At 39.6% G+C, this 25,964-nt stretch overlaps 1 protein-coding gene across 3 annotated transcripts; it reads right to left on the bottom strand.

Annotated features, from left to right (window-relative positions):
* Window positions 1-25,964, bottom strand: EFCAB3 (EF-hand calcium binding domain 3). 3 transcript variants are annotated; one of them, XM_024760945.1, is made up of 10 exons: window positions 25,593-25,964; window positions 25,119-25,209; window positions 22,485-22,561; window positions 16,468-16,611; window positions 14,692-14,763; window positions 13,489-13,609; window positions 10,949-11,142; window positions 10,415-10,599; window positions 5,310-5,432; window positions 1,451-1,914 (listed from the first exon to the last, which is right to left on the bottom strand). In XM_024760945.1, exons 2-10 carry the CDS (start codon window positions 25,190-25,192, stop codon window positions 1,594-1,596), a joined length of 1,311 nt encoding a protein of 436 aa, XP_024616713.1. In that variant the 5' UTR covers window positions 25,193-25,209; window positions 25,593-25,964; the 3' UTR covers window positions 1,451-1,593. The 3 variants fall into 3 exon arrangements, with proteins under 3 accessions (XP_024616714.1, XP_024616713.1, XP_024616712.1); XM_024760944.1 differs by having other exon boundaries at window positions 25,119-25,964; XM_024760946.1 differs by lacking the exon at window positions 22,485-22,561 and having other exon boundaries at window positions 1-1,914; window positions 25,119-25,964.

Here is a 25,964-nt window from a genome sequence, read left to right on the forward strand (position 1 = left end):
CTGAGAACAGGGTCCACCACACAGTTTGCAACTCAGGAAATAATTGGTGAATGAATGGCTGAGTACCTGTTGCTATACTGTATTCCATCAGAGAGAGGCCAATTTATGCTGTCAGCAACAGTGTGATAATTTAATAGAATATATTACTGCACATTTAAAATTTTCCAAGACAGATGTACTTAAAAATATTCTGTCCTGTTATCACATTGACCCAAGGAAATATTCCAGGAATTCTAATATTTTGGCATCCAAGTTAAATCTCTTAGGTTGCCTGTTATACTCACAGCCATACCAAAAAAAAAAAAAATCTCTTGTCAAACCAGAAATTTTGTCTTTTATTTAGAAAATGTAATCACTTATCTATAATGTTATCTATTTTTGTCCCAAACATAACATTATAAAGACTGGCAAATATACTTAGACAGTTTTGAATATTCAAGGTAACACAAAATTACTTCAAGGTAATTTCATTAAACAGTTTTGGGATCCTTCACTATCTTCATTGTTTCTTCCTGGCATGTTATAATTTTACATTATAAGCCACTGTCTCCATCAATATGGAACATGTATTTTCCTTTTTCTAAAAGGAAAAAAAAGTAATGGATGATATACACTTAAATATAAAATAATAAATTTTATATTATTTATATTTTTCCACAATAAAAAATTGCAACCCCTCAAACTTGTAATACAGTTATACATGTGCTCCTTTATTAAATGCATTAAAGAACAACAACAAGCATAATGGATGAGATCACCTTAAAAAAATTTTTTTTGGTAAATACCTAGGAGTGGGACGGCTGGTTTTCTTGCTTATAAAATTCCTATCTAGCTATCCTTCATTCTGGGAATTTTTCTCCAGGCATACATAGCACTGATCAAAAATAACACTACTTTTGTTTAGCAATGGCCAGAAGTCTGGTCTGGAACCTTTTTTATTGAGTGATAAAACTTGAAAAGAATATTCTTTCCAACCAAAATCCATCTTTAATCACAACTACTACAAAACTGTTACTCACTCATTGACCTTAACAGTGAAGAGGGAGTGAAATCAGCTATTCTTTAGGGTAATCCAAGAGATCAGTCTGAAAGTGTGTGGCTAAGGAGCCTTACGAAAACCCAAATCTAATCAAGGTTTCTTGGGGGATTGCGAAATTATTCCCTGAAACTGAAGGGTCATTGTCATCTGCTGCCTCTGGCTTCTTTCACAAATGATAAAAAAACTAATGCCACTTAAGTCACATAAACTCCGGTGCTTATTGCTGAGAGGGCTGTTAGGAGGTCAGAAGGGCAGCCCTGTGCTGAGGTAAGTGCAAGCTTTGCTTTTCTCCTTCCTGCTGAGGCCCAGGCAGTTTTGAACCAGGGAGGGACAGTGGAGTGCAGCTGGTTGCTAGGGAAATAACCGCAAGGCATCTATCTACTAGCAAGAATTAGGAAAGGGAAACCATACTATGACTTAAACTTTTTTACTGGTCAGAATTCCAAAGATGTCAACATTTCCAGCTGCTAAGAATGTATTAGACAAAAGCAAGAATAATTTTGATATCTATGAAAAAGCAGTTTGCGATGAGCTGTTTAGAAAATGTAGAAATTTCATTGTCGAAACCCTTTGAAGCCTTTCCATTTTGTTCTTCTTCCTGTGTCACATTCACTAATATCCGAAGAGGAAGAGAATGCAGAATTGTGGAAGGAATTTCTATTCACATAGGCATCATATAACCTTAAGTCCTTTGGGGAAAGTAATTCTTGGCAGACATTCCAGGACCATGTATAAGTAGAAAAGGTGTCATAAAAGGACTCATTTTTACTGTCTATCCCAATCAAATCCCCTCGGATCTTCCGCCAGAGGTTTAGCATTTGTTTCCGGTGCTCAAGGGCAATTCCCAAGTTATAGGTATCTGTAGCTCTCTTTACCTGCAGTGAGAGAGCAGAAGTTTACAGTAGTTACCTTAAAATGTCTTTGGTTTGTGGACCACAATTCTAGATATCCTAAGAGTTATGTTCCCAGGTTACTTGAAAGTCACTGAATTTATATATTGGGTAGTGCCTCTTGAGGATATGTGAGTTAGGAGTTGATGGACAATGAAAATGTATTACTTGGGAATAATGAGATTTTAAGAAATTTTATAAGAATTTAAAAACACAGTAGGCTAAAACAGGAGGAAAGTGGGATGGAGATAGGCTCTGGATATAATAGGAGTGCCAAGGATGGCACTCAGTCCAGCCTAGGGCAGGGAGGGAGAAGATGCTGAGCTGAGTAGGTCCTCAAGGACTTGATTAAATCGAGGGAGTGGGTGGTGATGGGAAGGTGTTCCAGGGAGAGGGAATAGCATAAACAATGGCTCAAAGGCAATACATCCTGGAGCTGGCAGGGGGAGTCCAGGCACTTTGGTATTGCTAAAGTGTCAAATTTGAGGAGAGGCAGGCCAGGTGTTGTTGCTGTAATCAGGCCCTGAGACTTGTTCTCAGTGAGGTTGGGCATAGTCCTTTCATCAGTGAAAATCATGCTGTAGTGAGACACTTTTCTGTTGGAAGTGAGATAAACCCCTCAGTTGTATGGAGCAAAAAATATAGTTGAAAAACCCTGTCATCTCTGAGAAGGAAACATTCATTTCCTAAGCAGGACAGTGACAGGCTGGATCTTCTTCGGATTCATTCCTCACAGCAGCTGTGTGGAGGATGGGTGGTGCTCTGAGGAAGGGATAATCATTGCAGGTTGCTGTTTAGGTAAATCCTAATGAGGACCTCAGCTGAGGCAGTAGTAACAGGATGGAATAAAGGGGACAGATGTGAAAAATCTTTGGGAGAATGAGAGTAGCCAGATTTGGTGATTGGTGGATGTGAGGAGTGAAGAAAAAGTATAAATTAAGGATGGCTCCTGGCCTTCTAGTTTCAGTGCCTGGGTAGATGGTAGTATCAACAACTGAGATATGGAATCCTCAAGAAAGAGCCAGTTTGATATAGAAGATGATGAATTCGGTTTTGGACATGTCCAGTTTGATATGTGGTGAGACAGCAGGGTAGAGATGTTCATCAGGCAATCGGTGAGATGTGGAAGAAGTACTGGAAAGAAGTCTAGGCTAGTGACAGCTAAGAGTTATCAGGTATATAGGTGGCAGCTGAAACAAGGAGGGTAGATTGAGATAGCTCAAAGAATACTCACCCTAGCTGTTCCTTTACTTAATGCAGAGATCCCCAATGTTCTGTTGCGACTGGGTTATAGGGATGCCAAATTACTGGTATTCTCAAGTTTCCTAGCCCTTGAGGCAGCTAGCACCTCAGGGCTGGAGCCCTTTGGCTATAAGCGACCTCCATTTACGCCAGTGTGAATTTATGCCATGATGAGACAGAGGTTGGGAGTCCACTCCTTTGCATTCTTGTGGCATGCTGTACTGACCTCCTGTAGTCCCGTTTATCCCAATGTATTATTACTGCTCCTTTCCTTCTCCGTGTCTCCCACCTTACTGCTAGCTCATTGAGGGTAGGAACTGTGTTTTTTATTCTGTGGTATCTCATAATCTCAGAACTTTGTTAACACTGGATAAATATTTACTGAACAAATGAATGTATATAATAATAAGAGCAGTAGGATGAGACTAGAAAACTAGGAACCATCAGGACTTAAGGAGGGACATCCCTGGTGGCCCAGTGGTTGAGAATCTGCCTGCCAATGCAGGGGACACAGGTTCGAGCCCTGGTCCAGGAAGATCCCACATGCCGTGGAGCAACTAAGCCCGTGCGCCACAACTTCTGAAGCCCACATGCCTAGAGCCCGTGCTCCGCAACAAGAGGAGCCACCACAATGAGAAGCCCGCGCACCGCAAAGAAGGGTAGGCCCCGCTCACCGCAACTAGAGAAAGCCTGCGTGCAGCAACAAAGACCCAACACAGCCAAAAACAGAGACTTAAGGAACCTATATGTCCATCGACAGATGAATGGAAAAAGAAGATGTGATTTATATATATACAATGGGATACTAATCAACCATGAAAAAGAATGAAATAATGCCATTTGCAGCAACATGGATGGACCTAGAGATTATCATACTGAGTGAAGTGAGTCAGACAGAGAAAGACAAATATCATATGATATCCCTTATATGTGGAATCTAAAAATAGATATAAATGAATTTATTTACAAAATAGGAATAGACTCACAGATGTAGAAAACAAACTATGGTTACCAAAGTTTGAAAGAGGAAAAGGGGGAGGGATAAATTAGGAATTTGGGATTAACAGATACATGCTACTATATATAAAATAAACAAGGGCCTACTTTACAGCACAGGGAAATGGAAAAGAATCTGAAAAAGAATATATTTATATGTGTATGTATAACTGAATCACTTTGCTGTACACCTGAAACACTGTAAATCAACTATACTTCAAAAAAAAAAGACTTAAGGGATGAACCTTCAGGAAAGAGAAGAGAGAGGAAAGGACACAGAACTACAAGGAGAATTAAAGATGCAGTATTGTAAATGTTAAGGAAGTAGCAAGTGTCTAGGAGAGCCTGATCATTAGTGTCAAATGCAGAAGGGAGGTGGTATAAAATAAATACACCCCAGTCTGTCTCTAGAGGACAAAAGTTGCTAAGAAGTCAGGGCACAAGAGTAGACAGGTGGCACACAGTTGTGGTTAATCCACAGTTGTGAATTCTGAAGCCAAGCTACCCATGCTTATAATTCTGGCCCTATTACTTCCTAGCTGTGTGCCTTTGGGCAAGTCACTTAACCTCTCTGTGCATATGTGTAAAATGACATATGTATACCCATGCTTATAATTCTGGCCCTATTAGTTCCTAGCTGTGTGCCTTTGGGTAAGTCACTTAACCTCTCTGTGCATATGTGTAAAATGACAAAGAGTAACAGTGCCTACCTCAAAGATTTGTTGTGATAAGTAAATGAATTAGTACCTGTAGAGCACTTGTAGAGTACTTACAGAGCACAGTGCCTGACACCTAGGAAGCATACTTAAACTACTATTATTACAATTATTCTTTTAGCTGCCATAATAAAGATGCATTCACTCATCACAATTCCCTGATTATACCACTCACTGTGACCGTTGGTTTACTACCTTAATTAGTTGCTATTTCCAGCATGAAACAAATGAATGTCCCAGAAATGATGCTGGGTATGACTCCATAGGTGATTAGCAGGATGAATTGTAACAGTTAACACTTGAACCCATTTGATTATAGAGCAAGAAATATCATTACAATGGATGAAAATAAGAAATGATCTGGTCTTATTTTAAAGACATAGCTGTCAGTAGTTTCTCTGAAGGTGTTCAACAGAGAATACTCACATGCTGTTTAATAGCAGCTGCATCAGCCACTGTCCAATTCTGCTTTCTCTTGAGTATTTGGTCGATGGCGAGAATGTCAGTTGGGTAGCCTGAGGCACGGTCGATAGGCTTTGTATTTGCTGCCTTTATGAACATTTAAAAAGGAAGGTTAGTAATATATTTTAGTTGAATTATATAACAAAGACAAAAATACACAGAAGTGTATTGTATTATGAAAGGGTGTGTATATGATTTACAAGGTTATTTCTACAGCACTTGTCAGTTGTTTTGGGGTACCTGGTATAGTGCCATGTGTAAATGGGCATCTAGCAAACTCTCTTTCTTAATAGTGAAGCTTACTCATAAGAGGAGTATAGACCACAGGATGGTTTATGTTTGGGATGGATATGGAGGGTAGAGAGGAGTCAACTCCATCCTCACCCAAACTTCCAAAGCACTAAAAATGAATGTGCCCTCCACAAAGTACAACATATACTACTCCCAAAATTCTCACAGGGAACCAGCCATCTGTTATTTTTTTACTGTTCCTGGGCTACTGAACAATGTTGGTGGAAATCATGTAAATATGCAGATTGCTTTCTTTGAAAATGTGTATGACCCAGTGTCATCCAGGCCCTCAGTATTGCTTGACATTACTTTTCTTCATTTGCTGTAAACTCTCTTACAGTCCTCATAGCGGCTGCTGGAAAACCAGACCTTCAAACTCCCTTAGCTGCGCTGCACTGGCTTGTGGGATCTTAGTTCCCCGACCAGGGGTGGAACCCAGGCCCTTGGCAGTTGAAAGCGCAGCGTCCTAACTACTGGACCGCCAGGGAATTCCCCTAATATGAATTCTTTCAGCTCTTCTTTCCGCCTTATGATTTCTCCATCCTTTAACCCATTTTTTCCCTCCTTCCCTCTTATATCTGAGAGTTTTTCTTAATTTCCAAGGTCTCCTCCTGTACCTTATCCCTTCAATTTTCCTCTTTCCGCGGCTGGCTTCATGGGTGTGTGATCTGTGCAGTTACACAGGACCTTATACTTAGAAGGGTCCTAAGTTTGGTTTAATGTTTTATCGTTGCTGTCTTTATTTTTATTTTAAAAAAAAATTTATTTATTTAGTTGGCTGCACTGGGTCTTAGTTGTGGCATGCGGGATCTTTATTTGCAGCATGCAGACTCTTAGTTGCGGCATGTGGGATCTAGTTCCCTGACCAGGGATTGAACCTGGGCCCCCTGCATTGGGAGCGTGGTCTTAGACACTGGACCACAAGAGAAGTCCCTGTTGCTGTCTTTAAATTCTTAATTATTTTTGGACAAGGGGCCCTACATTTTCATTTTGCACTGGACCTAGCAAGTTATGTAGCCAGTCTTGCCCCTCTCCTACATCTTCAAACATCTTCAGTTTCTCTTCTCTTTGAGCAGTGGTTTTCAGCTTTGGCTGCAGGTTGGAACTTTAAAAAATACTGAGCCCTGGGCCCCGTTCCCAGAGATCTGATTTAACTGGACAGGGTTGTGGCCTGGGCACTAGGATTTTAAAAGCTCTCCCCGGTAGTTCCGTTTTGCAGCCAAGATTGAGAACCGGAGTTCTAAGGGTTTTTCCTCCTGGCTACAAATTGTGCTCATCTCTTATGTCCTGAAACAACTTTTTCTAGACTCTGATTCTACATCAAGCTATAGTTTCATGTTTCTGTTAAACTTAAATTTTTGTAAGAGGATTTGATCCCCCTAACCGCTCCTTTGCATTATCAGTTTCTGAAGATGCATAAAAATCTCCCACTGTACTTAGGGATTTGCTTATTCATTTAGTATTCATTTTTACCATGTATAATGCCTTAAAAAGTCTAAAGCCAAAAAAAAAAAAAAAAAAGTCTAAAGCCAGGGCTTCCCTGGTGGCGCAGTGGTTGAGAGTCCGCCTGCCGATGCAGGGGACACGGGTTCATGCCCCAGTCCGGGAAGATCCCACATGCCGCGGAGTGGCTGGGCCCGTGAGCCATGGCTGCTGAGCCTGTGCGTCCGGAGCCTGTGCTCCGCAATGGGAGAGGCCACAACAGTGAGAGACCCACGTACCGAAAAAAAAAAAAAAGTCTAAAGCCAATCCTTATTATTCTGTTAATTATCACCTTATCTGTTAATTTGCTAGGTGTGTACAGATTCAGAATAGTTATATCTTCCTCATGATTTAAAATTTTTTTTCCAAAAAGAAAAGGGACTCCCCTGCAGATCCAGTGGTTAAGAATCCGCGCTTCCACTGCAGGGGGCATGGGTTGGATCCCTGGTTGGGGAGATAAGATCCCGCATGCTGTATGGTGCAGCCAAAATAAAAAATTAAATTAAAAATACTAAAAATTTAAAAATATGTATTTTTATTTTATTAAAAAAATTTTTAATTGAAGTATAGTTGACTTACAATATTATATTAGTTTCAAGTGTACAAACACTAATTCAATATTTTAATAGATTACACTCCATGCAAAGTTATTATAAAATATTAACTATATTCCCTGTATTGTACATGACATCCTTGTAACTTATTTATTTTATATCTGGTAGTTTGTACCTCTTAATCTCCTTCACCTATTTTGCCCCTGTCCTCATCCTTCTCCCCTCTGGTAACCACTAGTTTGTTCTATGTGAATCTGTGTCTGTTGTCTGTTTTATTGGTTTGTTTCTTTTATTGTTAAGATTCTCCTGATGATTTTTAAAAGTCATTAAACAGCATCTTTATCTTTTCCTTAAATTTTCTTTTCCCCACACTAATGTATGGATAACAACTTATTTTGATTTGTATTTGCCTGATATATATTCTTCTGTCCCTTTGAAGTTTCTGTGTAATAATTTAGGTGTCTCCCTTAAAGAATATATATCTTAAAATTAGTTTTTAAAAAATAAGAAATTTTTTTAATTTGAAAATGATCCTTTCTTCCTTCCTCCCTCCCTCCCTTCCTCCCTCCCTCCCTCCCTCCCTTCCTTCCTTCCCTTTTATTTTTTTAAACTGGTGTGTTTAATCTTTTATTGTGATTACTGATATATTTGGATTTTTCTGCCTGTTTTGTTTTGCACTTTCTATTTTCTCATGTTTCTCTTTTTTCTTATTTTTTTCTTCCTCTACTGTTTTGGCAGTTATTCATTTTAGTTTTTAGTGATTGTCATCACATTTTTAATACTTAAAATTAATGTAACAAATTATAGATTTAATCAATATCATAAGCCTCTCCCCAAACAATAAAAGGAATTTTAGAAAGCTTTAATTCTGGGCACTGCCCTCCTCATCTTCCATGTTACCATGGTATTCTATTTTAGTTCTTATTGTCTAATACTCTTCAAACCAGTACTTCTTTTTTTTTTTTTGTGGTACGTGGGCCTCTCACTGTTGTGGCCTCTCCCGTTGCAGAGCACAGGCTCCGGACGTGCAGGCTCAGCGGCCATGGCTCACGGGCCCAGCAGCTCCGCGGCATGTGGGATCCTCCCGAACCGGGGCACGAACCCGTGTCCCCTGCATCGGCAGGCGGACTCTCAACCACTGCGCCACCAGGGAAGTCCAGTACTTCTTTTTTATTTCAGGGTTTTTTTAGAGGGTAAAACATGCACATGGTTCAAAATTCTGAAAGTATGGTGAGTATACACTGCGATCTCCCTGGCACTTTTCTCTCCCAACACCCTAGTTTCCCTTTCTACAGGCAACCAATGTCATAATTTCTTGCGTTTCCTTCCAGGCCATTTTACAAGAAAAAAATGTCCATATTTCATATTGACTTTTCCTCCTTTTACACAAATAGTTGTGTACTATTCATACTGCCTTGTATCTTGCTTCTTCCATTTGGAGATCTTTCACATCATTGCACAAAGAGTTTCTTAGTCATTAACATGGCTGCAGAACCTTTCACTGTGTGTTTGGAGCCTAACTTAACTAGTCCCTACTAATGGTTATTTAGTCTCCCCCCCACCCCCCACCAATCTTTTGCTAGCAGAACTGACCCTGTAATGAATTACCCTTTTATGGGTGGCATTTGGAATATGTGCAAGGATATCTGTGTATCTTAGGTGGTATCCCAGGAGTGGAATTGCCAGGTCATGAAGGTGACAGAATATGCCACCCCCAAATATGCCACTTTGGCATAGGATTATTTTGAGCTAAAGGCACTTGAAGAACAGCAGGTGTAAGAAGGGTACACTGAGTTCTCCTTTTTTTTCCCTAAATACAGGAGATAAACCCCCCACATGGAAGATGTCCTCCCTATACCAGGAGGAAAGTAACATTCATATCATTAGGGACAAGGATTCAAGGCAAAGAGAAAGCTGTACAAACAAATTTTGTTTTTTATTCTGTTTTTTATGATTTTTTACATTCTTATTTATTTTTTGGCCACACTGTGCAGCTTGTGGGATGTGGGATATTAGTCCCCCAAACTAACACACCATTGTAAACCAGTTATACTACAATAAAGATGTTAAAAAAAAAGACATGAAGATAAATAAATAAACAAACAAATAAATATTCATTCCCACTGGGAAATAAAAACAAAAACCCCAACCCCTAGCCATCAGGGTCTAGATCCATATGAAGGATCCACATCCATGTGAAGCCCCATGAGGGCTTCACCTCTCACCTCTCCCTCAGCCACTCACAGGGTCATTTATGAACATACCATTCTAGCCTTAGGTTCTCTCTTCTTTCTGAAACAAAGGGGTCCTTTTCTTTTGAATGCATTTTTATATGTCACTTTATTTCATTTGGTATTTTTATGTGGTCACATGAGTCTGTGTGATGGGTTGGGCATGGTGAGTGAGTAGGTTGGGTGGGGTAGTGTTCATGTTAGCTCAGTTACTTTCATTCTGAAACTTCTATTTCTTGGTTTCTAATTGACATTTATTGTATATTAGATTAGATGTTGTAATGGACTAGGTTAGAATGATAATATTATGTATTTTCAGTAAGTTTAACTATTTGTTGAAATTAAATGAAATATTTATACCTGGGCTTTAAATTTAGGAACATGGCTATGGAATCTGGTTTGAAATATCATGACTGAAAATATTTGTCATTAAAAAGCACATTACTAGTTCTGTTAAGTTAGAACTTGAAAACCTAAGTATTTAACTGATATGATGTAATATAAATCTCACCTGTGTTTTCCAGTCTTTTTTATGGAAAAAATAGTTCTCAAAGAAATTCAGAGGCTCCTTTCTCCTTAGCATTTCTAATTTCTGTATGTCTTTGAATGGCTTTCCCATCACCACCCCATCCACATTAGGAAACAGTGGAAAGACGGGTATTTTTGAATATGGGCTATCTGAAGGAGGATTGCATCCTAAGAAGATAAAAACTGGTATCACAAATAATGTAAGAAGAAATTCACATAAAAGACATACATGTGGTACCTATTTTGCTCTTTGTCTATTCATCTCCTCAGGGGCCATGCCACCCCTTCTTCACTCTCCTGCTCCTACCACCCACGCATCCACAGACTTTCAGCTTCATACAGGTGTCTGGGGATTCAGGTACATTTGCTTTCAAATGATATCTGTGTGACAGAGACCAGACACTCAGAATAGGCTGTGGCCCTACTCTTAAAGCACTTCGCATTTAGTATTTAATTCTGACCAGTAATATACAAATAAATCCTTTACAACAGTGGGGAGAGGACAAATGGCTCTTACTCTTGAGCTCTTCAAGAAATTTAAATAAATCCTTTTCTTTCATTATTGCAATCCGGGCAGCATTAGCAAAGGTGGCTGTGCTTGAGCTTGGAGGTGTGCATATGTCTGGCTTAAATCTCCTTTTTCCACAACCTGTAGCATAAGGGGTCCACACCATTTCCGAGGTGGTTTCCTGGAATTTTCTTCGGAAATAGCTAGGAAAAAAAAAGTAATTCAGAGGTGGTTAAAAAGTGCTAGAAAGTCCTACTGAAAAAAAGTGCCATAGTCCTACTGAAAAACAGTGCCTGAGTGTTGGACAGAAAGAATAAAAAGTCAAATTGCAAGTTATATATGCTGAATGCATTCATTTTAATTTGTATATTCATTCAATATTATTTATTGAGGGCTTGTTTCTGTGACATTTATAAAACATCTACTGATATTTTCCACAGGCCACTTAATTACTTTATATATGCAGTCCCTGGGCTTTGCCTTCCTTCCTCTTCCCCAAGATTTCCCAGTCTTGTCTAGAAAAATACCTATCGATTATGATCCATGTTAGGTTGCTTCTACGTCTTGGCTATTGTAAATAGCGCTGCAATGAACACTGGGGTGCATGTATCTTCTTGAACCATGTTTTTCTCTGGATATATGCCCAGGAGTGGGATTGCTGGGTCATATGGTAGCTCTGTTTTTAGTTTCTTTAGGAACCTCCATACTGTTCTCCATAGTGGCTGTATCAGTTTACATTCCCACCAGCAGTATAGGAGGGTTCCTTTTTCCCCACACCCTCTCCAGCATTTATTGTTTCTAGACTTTTTGATGATGGCCATTCTGACTGGTGTGAGGTGATAATTTACTGTAGTTTTGATTCGCATTTCTCTAATAATTAGCGATGTTGAGCATCTTTTCATGTGCCTCTTGGCCATCTGTATGTCTTCTTTGGAAAAACGTCTATTTAGGTCTTCTGCCCATTTTTGGATTGGGTTGTTTGTTTTTTTTTTAATATTGAGCTGCATGAACTGTTTATATATTTTGGAGATTAATCCTTTGTCCATTGATTCATTTGCAAATATTTTCTCCCATTCTGAGGGTTGTCTTTTCATCTTTTTTTTTTTTTACTAGGTATGCGGGCTTCAGTAGTTGTGGCTTGTGGGCTCTAGAGTGCAGGCTCAGTAGTTGTGGCTCACAGGCTTTGCTGCTCCGCAGCATGTGGGATCTTCCTGGACCAGGGATCGAACCCCTGTCCCCTGCATTGGCAGGAGGATCCTTAACCACTGTGCCACCAGGGAAGTCCCTTCTTTCCATTTATATTTTAAGCTCCTTAAATGCAAATGCCACCTATTAAATACTTCTGATCTCCTTAGGAACCAGGTATATGATAAGTAACTACCACACCATAATAACAATAAAAACACCAACATCTGCTAACATTTCCTGAGCACTTACTGGATATAAGCCGCAATACAAGGAGGTGGAAAAGAGCATAGTTTCTGGAACCAGACAGTTTGTGCTGAAATCTAGGCACTCCTACCCCTTTGGGCAGGTTACTTAACTGACTTGTGCTTTAGCTTTTTTAATCTGTAAAGTGGGGATGATAGGGCATATCAGTAGGTGAGGATTAAAATAAATAACGTGTGTATTCTATGCTTATTCTAGTTACTTTCACATAATAGTAATAGCTAACATTTATTGAGCTCTTATGATTTGCTGAGCACTTTACCTGCATTATCACATCTCCTCACAATTTCCCTGTAATTGTGTTATGGGTATTATTTTTCTCATTTTCTAGATGAGGAAACTGAGGCTGAATGGTTAAGGAATGTGCCACATTTGTGTACCAACAGCAGGCATTTAGTAAACGCATTTGACTTGGAATGAGACGTACAATGTTGTGCACCCTCTGTTCCACACCTGCCCGAGGTGTAGGGTGGTATAAAGAGATTACCTGTTGAGCAGCGGAAGGATATTTTAGATTGTTGGTGGCATACTGTATTTTTAAGTCTCTCTAAGTGGGATAGCAGAATGCTTTGAGAGAGTAAGAGTTGAAAAGATTGATAACAGAAACATTTAATGTTTGTAATACAATGATAGACATAGATTGAGGAAATGTATCTTTAGTGTTATTTGCTGGAATAAACACATTTGGGTGTGAGAATGTTTCCTTATCCTCTATTCTCAAGTCTAATTCTGGCTCTGGTCCAGTGCAAAGACTACTTTGGGAAGTATGAAATTGCTGTACCTCATCCCAAAGGACCTTTTGACAGCCCCTGGTAGATCCAGTGTGAATGGGAGTATCTTGTATTCAAACTAGATTTCCAAGCTCACCCAAAATCATTCCTGGAAAAGTCTTGTTCCTCTGGGATTCTCTAGCCTAGGGTAGGAGAAGCTGAACTTTTGGCTGTCTTATTGTGGCACATGACTATTTATTTGCCTATACACCTTCTCCTTCATTTTGGAGCAGATCCGTGGAGTAGGATGTTTGGGAGAGGTGGCTGCCTTGTTAATATCCTCATAAATGCTGCCGAGAAGGTCGTTTTTGTTCTTTCTTTGCCACCTACCTTACTATTTCCATTAGAGCCTTTCTGGGTAAGGCTGAAGTCTCTACAAGCTTTGATAGGATTTCAAACAATAGGATCCCTGGGTTGCCAGCTAAATCTAAACAGCTCTCCGTTTCTGGAACTATGGAGGGAAAAAAAAAATTCAAAATGCCTTCTGAAAAAAAATCTATCATAAAAAGGATTAAAGTTACAGTTGTTTTACTGTATATACAGTATTAATACCAAGTCAAGAACTAGAGAAGTACAGAAAAACATTCGAAGTGTGTTCTATTTGGTAAAAAGGTCATTTCGATTACTGAACAGACAAAATAATCATGGAATTTTAAATGAAATACTTTTAGTTCAGTGACTTCTAAGTAAATACAGTAATACATTTAACATAAACATGAATTATGTGTTAAGGACTATTGTTCTATTCTTCTATGTAAAGGAATTGTTGATATACATACTTCTGGTGTGCAAGCAAACCCTTGTTACTATAGTGATACTTGAAACAGTAACTTCTGTTTATACTAAAACAGTTCATAGCTTATGAAAGGATGTATTTTTCAAAACTGTATACAATATTTGGAATTTGGAATGCATTTATCCTAGAAGACATGATATGAATAGGGTTAGATTTTCCAAGGCAGCTTGTTAAACTCATAAACAAACCGTTAGAGGACTAACAGCAATAATTTGAGTACCTCCACTTCATTATAACCTTGTGAGAAAACATGCTCTCGAACCTCCAGCAGACTCTCCAGCCCTCACACTGAGGGCAGAGGCTTCACCAGGGTGAGGAAGATATTTTTCAGGAACAGTGAATTATCTATACTCAAATTTGCCTGAGAGAGAGAGAGAATTTTTCTTTTTCTAAAAAGACAATTTTTCTTCTGTAGGAGGAGTACCTCCCAAAGTAGCACAGGTACTGGTAAAGAATTAAAGTACTATAAAAGGTGACCAAAATTTTCTACACCACTGCCTGAGTGTTCTCATTGGAGTCCAAAAAGCAGTGTCTTCTGCAGAAGGACTTGATGCATTTAAGTTAAAATTCTAAAACTGTATCAATTTCCTTAGCAAATTTTGTTTTAGAGAAGCAGTACAAAAGTAAATCACATCCCAGACTACACCTTCCTGATTGGAGACCTAAATGAATAATCTTTACAGTGCCATGAATTGCAACTAACCATCTGCCATCTATTCAGCAATATTTCTACTCACCCACAGCCTTCAGGAAGCGGTTGTTATCTGTTAGCACCTTTATAAAGTCTGAGAAATTCACCTTCCCATCTCCTGCAACAGAGATCTAAAGCTCAGAACAAGGATATATTTACCTTCCCACTTAACTCCCACCTCTATATTTCTATTATTAGAATATGCCAGAGTTTTACCCTGTTTCCTCTAAAATTAAAGGATAGCGAGTGCTATTAGAGTGTTTGTGTTTCAGTGAAAGAATAAAAATTTGGGTAGAGTTAGTGGAAACAAGTGACACTTTAATTAAATGGTGACTGACACACATGGGATGCTGCTGATTGAATGGGGCTCTGGCAGGTGGGTGAGGAGAGGTAAGATGAGGTACTGTGCTGAATATATATTCCACACAACATACCAGCTTGGGCTACTAGTCACTAAACCAGTATATTCAGGGCTTCCCTGGTGGCACAGTGGTTGAGAGTCCGCCTGCTGATGCAGGGGACGCGGGTTCGTGCCCCAGTCTGGGAAGATCCCACATGCCGTGGAGCTGCTGGGCCCGTGAGCCATGGCCGCTGAGCCTGCGCGTCTGGAGCCTGCGCTCCTTAGCGGGAGAGGCCACAGCAGTGAGAGACCCGCGTACCGCAAAAAAAAAAAAAAAAAAATCAGTATATTCAAACAAAACATTACCTATATGCTTTAAAAATATCAATAAAAATGCTGTGGCATTTAAGATTCAATATAGGTGGGCTCTAATGATGGAAGGAAGATCTGTACTAAAATGATTCAAACAGAAACAAAGGGCTTGGATTTCCTTGGCAATGTAGTCAGATAGGGTAGGGGGTCCCGGAGGAAGAAAACTAGGCATAACTTTCTTGACATAAGAGAAGCCATTTTAGGCCTAAGCCATTTTGTCATCTAAGCCTGGCCACAGTGCTTGTCCTTGCAGAAGAATACGCCTCATAGTTAATGATTTGAAAGGAACAAAGAATGTAAGAACAAACTGGTATTACCAGGCCAGGAAAATAACTTAACCATATTGTAAACAATATATCAGTTGTAAAGACTCCCAGTTCTGTTTTGAAAGTTGAGATTAGCCTGAAGAGCATTCCTGAGCTGTTTTGCAGGATCCAACCCCCCTTGGGCACTCAACCTTTACCAGAATACCTAGAGCCTAAGGAATGATGCTGCTGACCTTTGCTGACTCTCATAACCTCAATCAACTAGAGCCTGGACTCTGTCGACCTTTGCCCCAAATCTATGCTGAATTCTCCTCTGCTCCAGCCCCTTCATGAATATGCATGCACCCTTAGCTTAAAACCTTCCCATTTTTCCTGTTTGGGGAGACACTGCTTTGGGAAAGATCTCCGGCGTTCTCCTTACTTGTTGCAAGTAATAAAGCCTTCCTTCTGCTCTTTGGCTTGGTTGTGTCTTTTGCCTCAACACCCACCAAGAGGTGAAGCCAGTTTTTGGGTAATAGTAACAGGTAATTTTTGAAATTGCCAATGCCTTTGTATCTGTTATTTCAAGGCACCCTCCAAAATGTACATTAGGACAAGTAATCTGAATTTGATATTAAATACGACAGTCACTTTTCATTTCCACACAGGCTTTTTCAAAGACTAGTCCATTTTGTAGCATTAATTTGATTTCATAACTTGTACACCGATAACTTTAAAGAGAAACACATATATGTGCTTTTGGCAAGTGAATGAGGTTTACTTCTCATGTTTATGTAGTCTGAGAAAAAATATATATTTATAAAAATTTTTTATGAAAAAAATAATGACAAGTCAAAGTACTCACGATCAATATCAGCACATCTTAGTTCATTACAGACATCATGCTTGGTTAGATTCACTCCCAACTTAGCTAACGTGCGCATCATTCCATGTAAATCAATACAGCCAGTTTTATCCTTGTTAAAGAAGTTGTAGGCATCTTGGAAGGCTGGGGAAATGGAATTAGGTTAGGACAGGAATAAATACATATTCTTATGGAACTAGAACAGATATTACCGTTGACTGGAGGTCATGTTCTGAAAAACTAGAGAAATTTGGGTATTTAGTAGACATTTCTTGTAAAGGACAGTGTCCTTCCATGAGATTTGAACTAGAATAAACTAATTGGTGGAAAAGCAAATATGTAGGCAAAATGGCTCTTGAAAGATGTTCATACCCTAATTCCTGGAACCTGTGAATGTATTACTTTACATGACAAAAGGGATTTTGCAGATGTCATTAAGGTAGATTACCCTGGATTATCTGAATGGGTCCCTTATGAAGCAAGAGAGATGTGACAGATGAAGTGAGAGATTCAAAGCAGGAGAAGGACTTGACTCATTGTTGCTGGTTTGAAGATGGAGAGGGCATGTGATGTGGAATGCAGGCAGCCTTAAAGGTCTGAGAGAGGCTCCTGGCTGACAGCCAGCAAGGAAGTGTTTTTGTTTGTTTGTTTTTCGTTTTTTTGGCTGGGTTGGGTCTTCGTTGCTGCGCATGTGCTTTCTCTAGTTGCAGCGAGCAGGGGCTACTCTTCCTTGAGGTGTGCGGGCTTCTCATTGTGATGGCTTCTCTTGTTGCGGAGCACGGGCTCTAGGCGCGCGGGCTTCAGTAGTAGTGGCGCACAGGCTCAGCAGTTATGGCTCACGGGCTTAGTTGCTCCGTGGCATGTGGGATCTTCCCGGACCAGGGCTCTAACCCGTGTGCCCTGCATTGGCAGGAGGATTCTTAGCCACTGCGCCAGCAGGGAAGTCCAACCTTGTCAGTTTTGAGGAGTGTTGTTCAGGTACTTTGCAGAAGTCCTTCAATTTGGGTTTTTCTGATGTTCTTCTCATGGTTAGCCTGAGATTATGGGTTTTGGGGAGGAAGACCACAGAACTGAAGTGGTGTTATCATCATTTATTAAGGCTATCAACATGACTTATCACTGGTGATAGCAACCTTGATTAACTGGCTGAGGTAGTGTTCATCAGATTTTTCCACTGTAAACTTCCTTCCTTCCTTTTTCATATTCTACTCTTTGGAAGCAAGTTACTAAGGGTAGTCCAGACTCAAGGGACAGAGGGCTCAGGGGAATGGGGAATTAAGCTCTACCTCCTGGAAGAGGTAATATCTACATACATTATTCGGAATTCTCTTGTAAGAGAGGTTTGTCTCTTCTTCATTTAAAAAATTCAATCATGGGACTTCCCTGGTGGCGCAGTGGTTAAGAATCCGCCTGCCAATGCAGGGCACACGGGTTAGAGCCCTGGTCCAGGAAGATCCCACATGCCATGGAGCAGCTAAGCCCGTGCGCCACAACTACTGAGCCTGTGCTCTAGAGCCCATGAGCCACAACTACTGAGCCCACATGCCACAACTACTGAATCCCGTGTGCCTACAGCCCAAGCTCCACAACAAGAGAAGCCACCGTAATGAAAAGCCCGTGCACCACAACCAAGAGTAGCCCCTGCTTGATGCAACTGGAGAAAGCCCACGTGCAGCAACGAAGACATAACACAGCGAAAAAAAAAAATTCAATCATTTATTTCTATCACTAGGGGCTTAACGATATTTATTTTATACTTTGAGTTATAATCCAATACTATTCTATTTATTTTTGTTGTTCAAACTGTTCCAGCTTTGGCTGTTGTGTGCTCTTTCAGGTTCATTTCTGTATCTCCTTGACATGCTCTTGTCCTTTTGTATTTTGAGCATCTCCTTACTTTCTGGCACTGCAAGATATTCCAGGTTCATTTTGTATATTCTCTGCCAAAGCCCTAGAATCAGCCATTTATCCAAGGAACTCTGATTCTTTGATAGGAGACTGACATTGGAAGCCAAGATTTGGGTGCTGGGTATGCTTGTTGCTATGGGGGTGTCAGTGCTTTTAAGTCCTCTCAGCAAACAGAGCTAGGAAATATATGCACATACACTAACCCATGTATACACACATATATTATTTCTTGATCTATCCATCTGCATCCATTAAGTTAAACATGAGTTCACACTAATGTCTCACTCTAATCCAGTTCCACTGCTTCACTTTAGCCTTCTCCCCTTGTTTATCTGAAACTTCCTACTCCAACAGAGAGAAACCTGGCTCCCACCATCCACCATTGAGTCACTTATTTATTCAATTGTCGTATACATGTACAACAGTTTCAGGATTGTTAATGTATACCCCTATGAGAAACAACTTTACTAATTAGAGTATATTGTGTGTTGTTTATGTATAGCTCCTTCTGTGTTCAGTCTTACAGTTTCTAGTCAAAATGTTGTTTTCAGAGTTACATAGGTCAGCACCTCCCTCTCCCCGACCTGACTTATACTTTAACAGGATCACTGTGGCTATTGTTAGAACAGACTTTTGTAAGGATTTGGGTAGAAGCAGGGAGACTAGCCTCAGGTAGGAGGCTATTGTGGGTGAGCAATAACAGTGCTTTAGACCAGGGTTGTAGCAGTAGAGGTGGTATAAATCTCGATATATTTTAAAGGTAGAGCCAATGAGATTTCCTGATGGATTTATTTATTTTTATTTTTAAAAATACACATTTCTTCATTCATTCATTCATTTATTTATTTATATTTTTGGCTGCATTGGGTCTTTGTTGCTGCACGCAGGCTTTCTCTAGTTGCCGTGAGTAGGGGCTACTCTTCGTTGTGGTGGGCGGGCTTCTCATTCTGGTGGCTTCTCTTGCTGTGGAGCACGGGCTCTAGGCACGTGGGCTTCAGTAATTGTGGCACGTGGGCTCAGTAGTTGTGGCTTGCGGGCTCTAGAGCGCAGTCTCAGTAGTTGCGGCACACGGGCTTAGTTGCTCCACAGCATGTGGGATCTTCCCTGACCAGGGCTCAAACCCGTGTCCCCTGTGTTGGCAGGCGGATTGTTAACCAGTGTGCCACTAGAGAAGTGCCTCCTGATGGATTTAGAGGTAGGGTGAGAACGAAGAGTCAAGGATGACTCCAGAGTTTTTCCAGAACAAGTGGAAGGATGAAATATCATTATCTGAGATGGGGAAGGCTATGGGTAGGTCAAAGTTTAAAAGTAAGAGGCTGAGGGGAGGGGAGGATGGGGAGTTACTGGTTAATGGGTCTGGAGGTTCAGTTTGGGATGATGAAAAAGTTCTGGAGGTGGATGGTAGTGATGGTTAGAGGACATTGTGAACATATTTAATGCCACTGATCTGTGTGAACTCTTAAAAATTGTAATTTTTATGTTATGTATATTTTACTACAATAAAAAAAAAAGAGTAAGAGGAACATATCAGGAGTTCAGTTGTTTTTGTTTTTTTTTTTTTTTGGCCATGCCATGTGGCTTGCAGAATCTTAGTTCCCTGAACCTGGGCCCCCGGCAGCGGCAGCATGCAGTCCTAACCACTGGACGGCCAGGGAATTTCCCAGGAGTTCAGTTTTTGACATGTTGAGTTTGAGGTGTCTATTAGACATACAATTGGAGATGTCAGGTAGGCAGTTAGATATGAGCCTGGAGCTGGGGAGAGAGACCTGGCTAGACATATACATTTGGGAATTGTTGGCATATAGGTATTTAAAGCCTAAGACTAGATGAGATCACCACATGTGTGAGTGGGATGAAGAAGAGAAGAGGATCAAGGACTGAGCTTGATCAGGAATGATATACTAGAGAGTGAAAAAAATTGGTGTTGGAGAGGGGGGCACAGTTTCTTTGGTCGTATCTTTGAATTTGAGAGAGGAGATGTGATCTAGTCCACAATGGAAGGATTGACTTTAGATAAAAGTATAAAGTTCATTTGTGGAAGAGGGAGGAGGGCAGAGTTTGTGGGTACAGATGCTGGTGGGGGTAGATATGGAAGTGGGAGTCTGTGGAAGTTCTATTCTGATTGCAGAATCAGAATTCTCCGATTATAAAGGGGTAGGAAGCAAGGATATCAATTGAGAGTGAGGATGGTAGCAGATGTTGGGGATTTGGAGGTGTTCAATAAATATTTGTAAAATGAACAAATTAACCTGTCATAGTGCTTAATCCTCACGACAACCACATTTTCTAGTTTCTGTATTTGATGCTTTGATATCTGGGGCCTTGCTGATCCTGGAGGGCCTGCCCCTCCCATAACTAGCCAGTTCCTAGCGATAGTAAAAGACTTGCCTGTGAGTATGTTCTTCATATATATACAAACCAACCAATCCAGAGACCGTATCCCCAGTCACCAACTTTCTTAGGCTCTTAAACTCTGGGCTACTGTTCCTCTGTCCTAATCACTGCAGGGCCAGGTATCAGACAACGAGGGACAGCCCTGAAACCCAGAGCTCACTGAAATGATTTACCTAGCCAATGCTAAACCTGCTTATCCTGCCTTGTCTATTCCTTCCTGCAGAAACCAAACTAAGGCTCTTGCCCACTTCCCTCTACCCTTTGCCTTTTGACTGACTCTGGTGCTTCCCTCTTCATGGTGTGCTGTGTCTCTTACTTTTAGGGATCTCTGAGAATAAAATACTTCTTCCAGGACAGTTGTTTCTATGTCTGTATGTATAACAATACCTGATTAAAACAAATAGTGGGTACCCTTAAAGCACCAATGTATATTAATGTACTTCAGAAACCTTGAAGTTGTATAAAGCCATAAACTGTTACTATTAAGGCATTTAGTTCAGTTTTACAGTGAAAAATGAAGTTCTGATTCTGACAATCTTTTGTGTTTCCCAAACCAGCTTTCCCAGCAATAAAGGTGTTTTTTTGATTCCTGTCTCTTGGAGGAATGTCTTAGTTGGTTCCAAACTTGGAGGGGTGAAGCATTAACCTTCTCAGAACCCAAACACAGCCATGCTTGATTTTTTTTTTTTTTTTTTTTTTTTTTTTTTTTAAGTGTGTCATGTTTTCCCTTTTCTCTGGGCCTTTGCAGATTCCACTCTACCCAGAACACTCCCTTCTGTGCTCTTTGTCTGATTTACTCATTATTCAGCTTTCGCTGGGACTTCCCTCCTTTCCTTACTAAGTTAGGACACTTTCTTTTATGCTCCTTTAACTCTATACTTTCCCTATCATAACTTGTGTCATGTTGTAATTTAAATGGTTCAATCAACAAATTCATGGTTTAACTGTCTTCCCTGTAAGACTTCCTATTAGGGCAGGGAACATGTCTGACCTGTGTTTCGTCTAGTACACTGTTGGCTTTAAGTAAGTATTTGTTGTTTGGATGAATGAACTGTAGTGAGGGTAGCTCATTTTATCATTATAATTTTTTTCTATGATAAATCCTGAGACTTTAGTTGTGTTGATACTGCTTTGCTACTTAATTTCTATTTGACCTTGTATTTTTTCTTCTCCACACCACAAGTTCTCCTTGGAATAAAAATATTTGGCCAGGACTGTCTAAATTCTTGAAGATGTCTATTTGAAAGTAATCCCCCAGGACTTGCCTGGTAGTCCAGTGGGTAAGACTCCACGCTCCCAATGCAGGGGGCCCAGGTTCGATCCCTGGTCGGGGAACTAGTTCCTGCATGCATGTGGCAACTAAGAGTCCTCATTCTGCAACTAAGAAGTCCGCATGCTGCAGCTAAGAAGTCTGCATGCCACAACTAAAGATCCCACATGCTGCAACTAAAGATCCCGCCTGCCACAATGAAGATCCCACGTGCTGCAACTAAGACTTGGCACAGCCAAAAACTAAATAAATACTAAAAAAAGTAATCCACCTTCCTTCCCACAAATTAGACATTGTATCATAAAATATAGATATTTTTTGTTTTTAAATAACAGAGTACTGTAGACAACCTTTGAAATCCCAGATCTCCCTTAGAGAAAAAAAAATGCTAAGATATATTAAGGGGCTTTTGTTTATGCTTTTATTTTGGGATGGGTCTCATTACCTCGCATTTGTGAAGGGCTTAACTTCCTTTCTTTGTGCTGTAATTGGCTTGGCAGAGGTCCTGGTAAATCTTTATCCCTGAGAAAAGAGATATTTATTGAAACCAGCAAATATTAGTTCCCTTCATCAGTTTCTGCTGACTGGAGTGACTGTAAGCGTCAAAATATATCCAGAGTCACACCACCTAAGGGCCCTGTTACTGTCAATTGCCAATAGCTACAGGATGGACAGTGATGTTGGCCACTGAGGTCCACTTCTCCCCTATACTTGCCCATCAACCTTACCCCCTTAAAAAATCTGATTTCTCCTATTTTACAAAAGAGGAAACTGAGGCTCAGAGGGATTAAATAACTTGTCCTGAGTCACACAGCTAATAACTGGAAGCCCTGGGATTCAAATCCAGGTTTATTTGTTGCCAAAGTTGAAGAATATAAGCCTCACACTATTCCTATTGTTAGAAATATAAGTTGTTTCAAACTTTTAACTAGTTTAAATAATCTTATGGTGAATATACTTACAATGAAATTTTGTATTCATATTTATTTTACAACTTTGCCAAATTGTATTTTTACCAGCATATGAGAGAGCGAGAGTGGTAGATCGATCTCTTTCTTTCTCCCTCTCTCTCTCTCTCTGTCTCGATGTCTCTATATCAACCGTATCTATCTATCTCTCATCAAGAGAGAAAAGTTCTGGAAAGTTTGGAACCCTAGGTGACCTTTTATTTCCTCAGGAAAATAAAATCTGGAAAAAGAGGAAAATATTAATACTTTGGGGATATTTTGTATATATTTGCAGCAATTTATTAGTTTAGGAACATAAAAATGTATTATGCAAAACTGGGTTTACTTATAATATGGTAATTTACTAGTAAATTTATAATAATCATAATTTTATGGATTAATTTTATTTAAAATACATTTAGTTTTGATACTAGTAGAACTAAAAGCTTTAAGAAATATGTCATCTCTTAGTTTTTGTGCTTTTACAAGAAGCAATTAAAAAAGTAAAACTATAAGAAATACTAAACATGGTAGTTAAATAAAAAAATTATAGTTTATGAATTTAGTATCCTCTACAGTGTCTACTAGATTCAGCCCATTTTTAAAGAGGACCTGGTAAAATAGGAGGTGAAATGCACCATTCTCAATTTTTCTGACACGGAATTTGATCTAATTAGTCTTATTTTTCTCAGCTTTTACTATCATTGATATCTTCTAGTGTTTGCTTTTCATTACCAACTTGATGCTTTACTCAGATTGGTTATTTTATATTTGTTGTATTTCTAAATATAAACAGATTTCTTTTGCATGATATAAAAGATGCAGTGGGGCTTCCCTGGTGGCGCAGTGGTTGAGAGTCCACCTGCCGATGCAGGGGACACGGGTTCATGCCCTGGTCCAGGAAGATCCCACATGCCATGGAGCGGCTGGGCCCGTAAGCCATGGCCGCTGAGCCTGCGCGTACGGGGCCTGTGCTCCGCAACGGGAGAGGCCACAACAGTGAGAGGCCCGCGTATCACACACACACACACAGAAGATGTAGTGGATGGAGAAATATGAAGTTCTCAAGAAGCAAGTAGAAGCCCAGGCAATGCAAGTTCTTTATTAGCTACGTTTAAAAAACCATACTCTTGGCGGCATTTCAAATCTTATCTTGGATCAAACATGGGAAATAGATTTTTTATTTTACAGTGTTTCAAAGGTTCAAAGAACTTTAGATTTGGAATGGACCCAGTCTAGCCTCTCATCTCATGTAGGAATTCCCTCTACATGTGGTATTATCTAGTCTTTGCTTGACTACTTTCAGTGACAAGGAAGTCACTACTTCAAAAGACAGCTCGTGATGAAGGGTAAGGGAACAATGAGATCAAGGGATTTGGCTGCTATAAGGTTGTGTTACCCACATCCTGATAAAAAAGTCCGTAATATATTCCTGTAGAATGGCATAGTCAAGGACACTAGGAGAAATACTCTCAAAGTGGCAAAGAAAATGGATAATTGTGAGAGAGGAGAGAGGCTTTTCTTTTTATGATCTGATAAAATTTGCATCAGGCTTTCATTTTCAGTCACTAGTGGCTACTGTTTATTGGAATTTGTAGTTATCAGGTTGAGAAAAAGCTATTGTTAATGTCACAGGCAAACCTGCCTTCCCAATTTTAGCTCAAGGTTAGTCATAGCTAATTTATCAGATTTCATTTTACTGGCCATTTTTGAGCTACATACTCTTTCTCTATATTCTGACGCTTAGGGGTTTATGATCCTCTGAGTTTTTTCTCCTTTAAACTGGCACTTGAAATGTCTTAATGTGTAACTGACAACTCCTTTAGCCTTCTGACAACCTTCTTCTGGGGTATTCTGTCCCCTCACACAAAAATAGCCTCTCATTTGGGAGAATAGGAAGAACTCTTTGTTTCTCTAATCAAAAAGTATATATATATATATCTTTCTTTTTATAAAAAAATCTTTATCTTCAATTCAGATGTTTTGTTTTATAATTAACTTTATCACAGAATAGATATTTGAAGAACATTCTAACTTGTTTCATTATAGCCTTTATGAGTATTTAATATATTCATCACCTTAATAATTCTTTATCTTAATATATTGATCACATTAATAAATTCATTACTTACCTCTCGCCATGGAAGTTGGGTATTTTTGTTGAAGGATTCAGTTTAAGTTTTGCTTTAATATCAGAAACTGCCATGTGGACAGTAACTCTGTCTGGAATTCAGAAGATACAGTTAAGGATCAAATCACAGATTAATTTGTTTATATTCTTTTACAACTTTCCCAGCTCGAGACCTGGAGTTTGAAGTCCAGGGCCTCATGGAATGGAAATATGTGCAAATGCAAGTTAGAGGTATGTGCAAAGTTGGAAGGCCATGTGGACGGGTCCCTTTACTATCCCAAGATCTCTAAGCGAAACTTCTTGCCATTGCTCCTCCTGCAAATAGTATCATTCTGATCCTATATAAAAATAAATGGCAGAGCATTCTGCAAATATGTAGAAAAAGTTATTTAAAGACAAAATTTATTTTTAAAATGTGCTTTTCATCTCATAATTGACAGAGAATAAAATGTTATAGCATTTGCAAAATATTTACCTAATTGTTTATATGTTGGATAGCTGCCGGGTAGTAAGTAGATTTTCCCAGGGTTTCCTTCTGGGAGGTCCACCCCTGCCCTATCAGTTCTTATGAACCCACTGGTCTTTTTAAAAAATAAGAATAGGGGTGGGGTATAACGCTGTTTTGCTACCTTAGATCCCCCTGAATGGACTATTAACCACAAAGGACTCCCTAGTCCTTCCTTTCTACTTCTGCATAGTTTAAGAATCAGAACCTATGGACCAGAAGCTGGGTTGGTAGGGCTTCTCCCTTTTATTGTTGGTCTTATCTAATTATCTTTTTTTAATATAAATTTATTTATTTATATTTATTTATTTTTGGCTGCATTGGGGTCGCGGGCTTTCTCTA

Source organism: Neophocaena asiaeorientalis, unplaced genomic scaffold, assembly GCF_003031525.2.
Source record: "Neophocaena asiaeorientalis asiaeorientalis breed wild unplaced genomic scaffold, Neophocaena_asiaeorientalis_V1.1 scaffold30, whole genome shotgun sequence".
NCBI classification, from domain to species: Eukaryota; Metazoa; Chordata; class Mammalia; order Artiodactyla; family Phocoenidae; genus Neophocaena; species Neophocaena asiaeorientalis.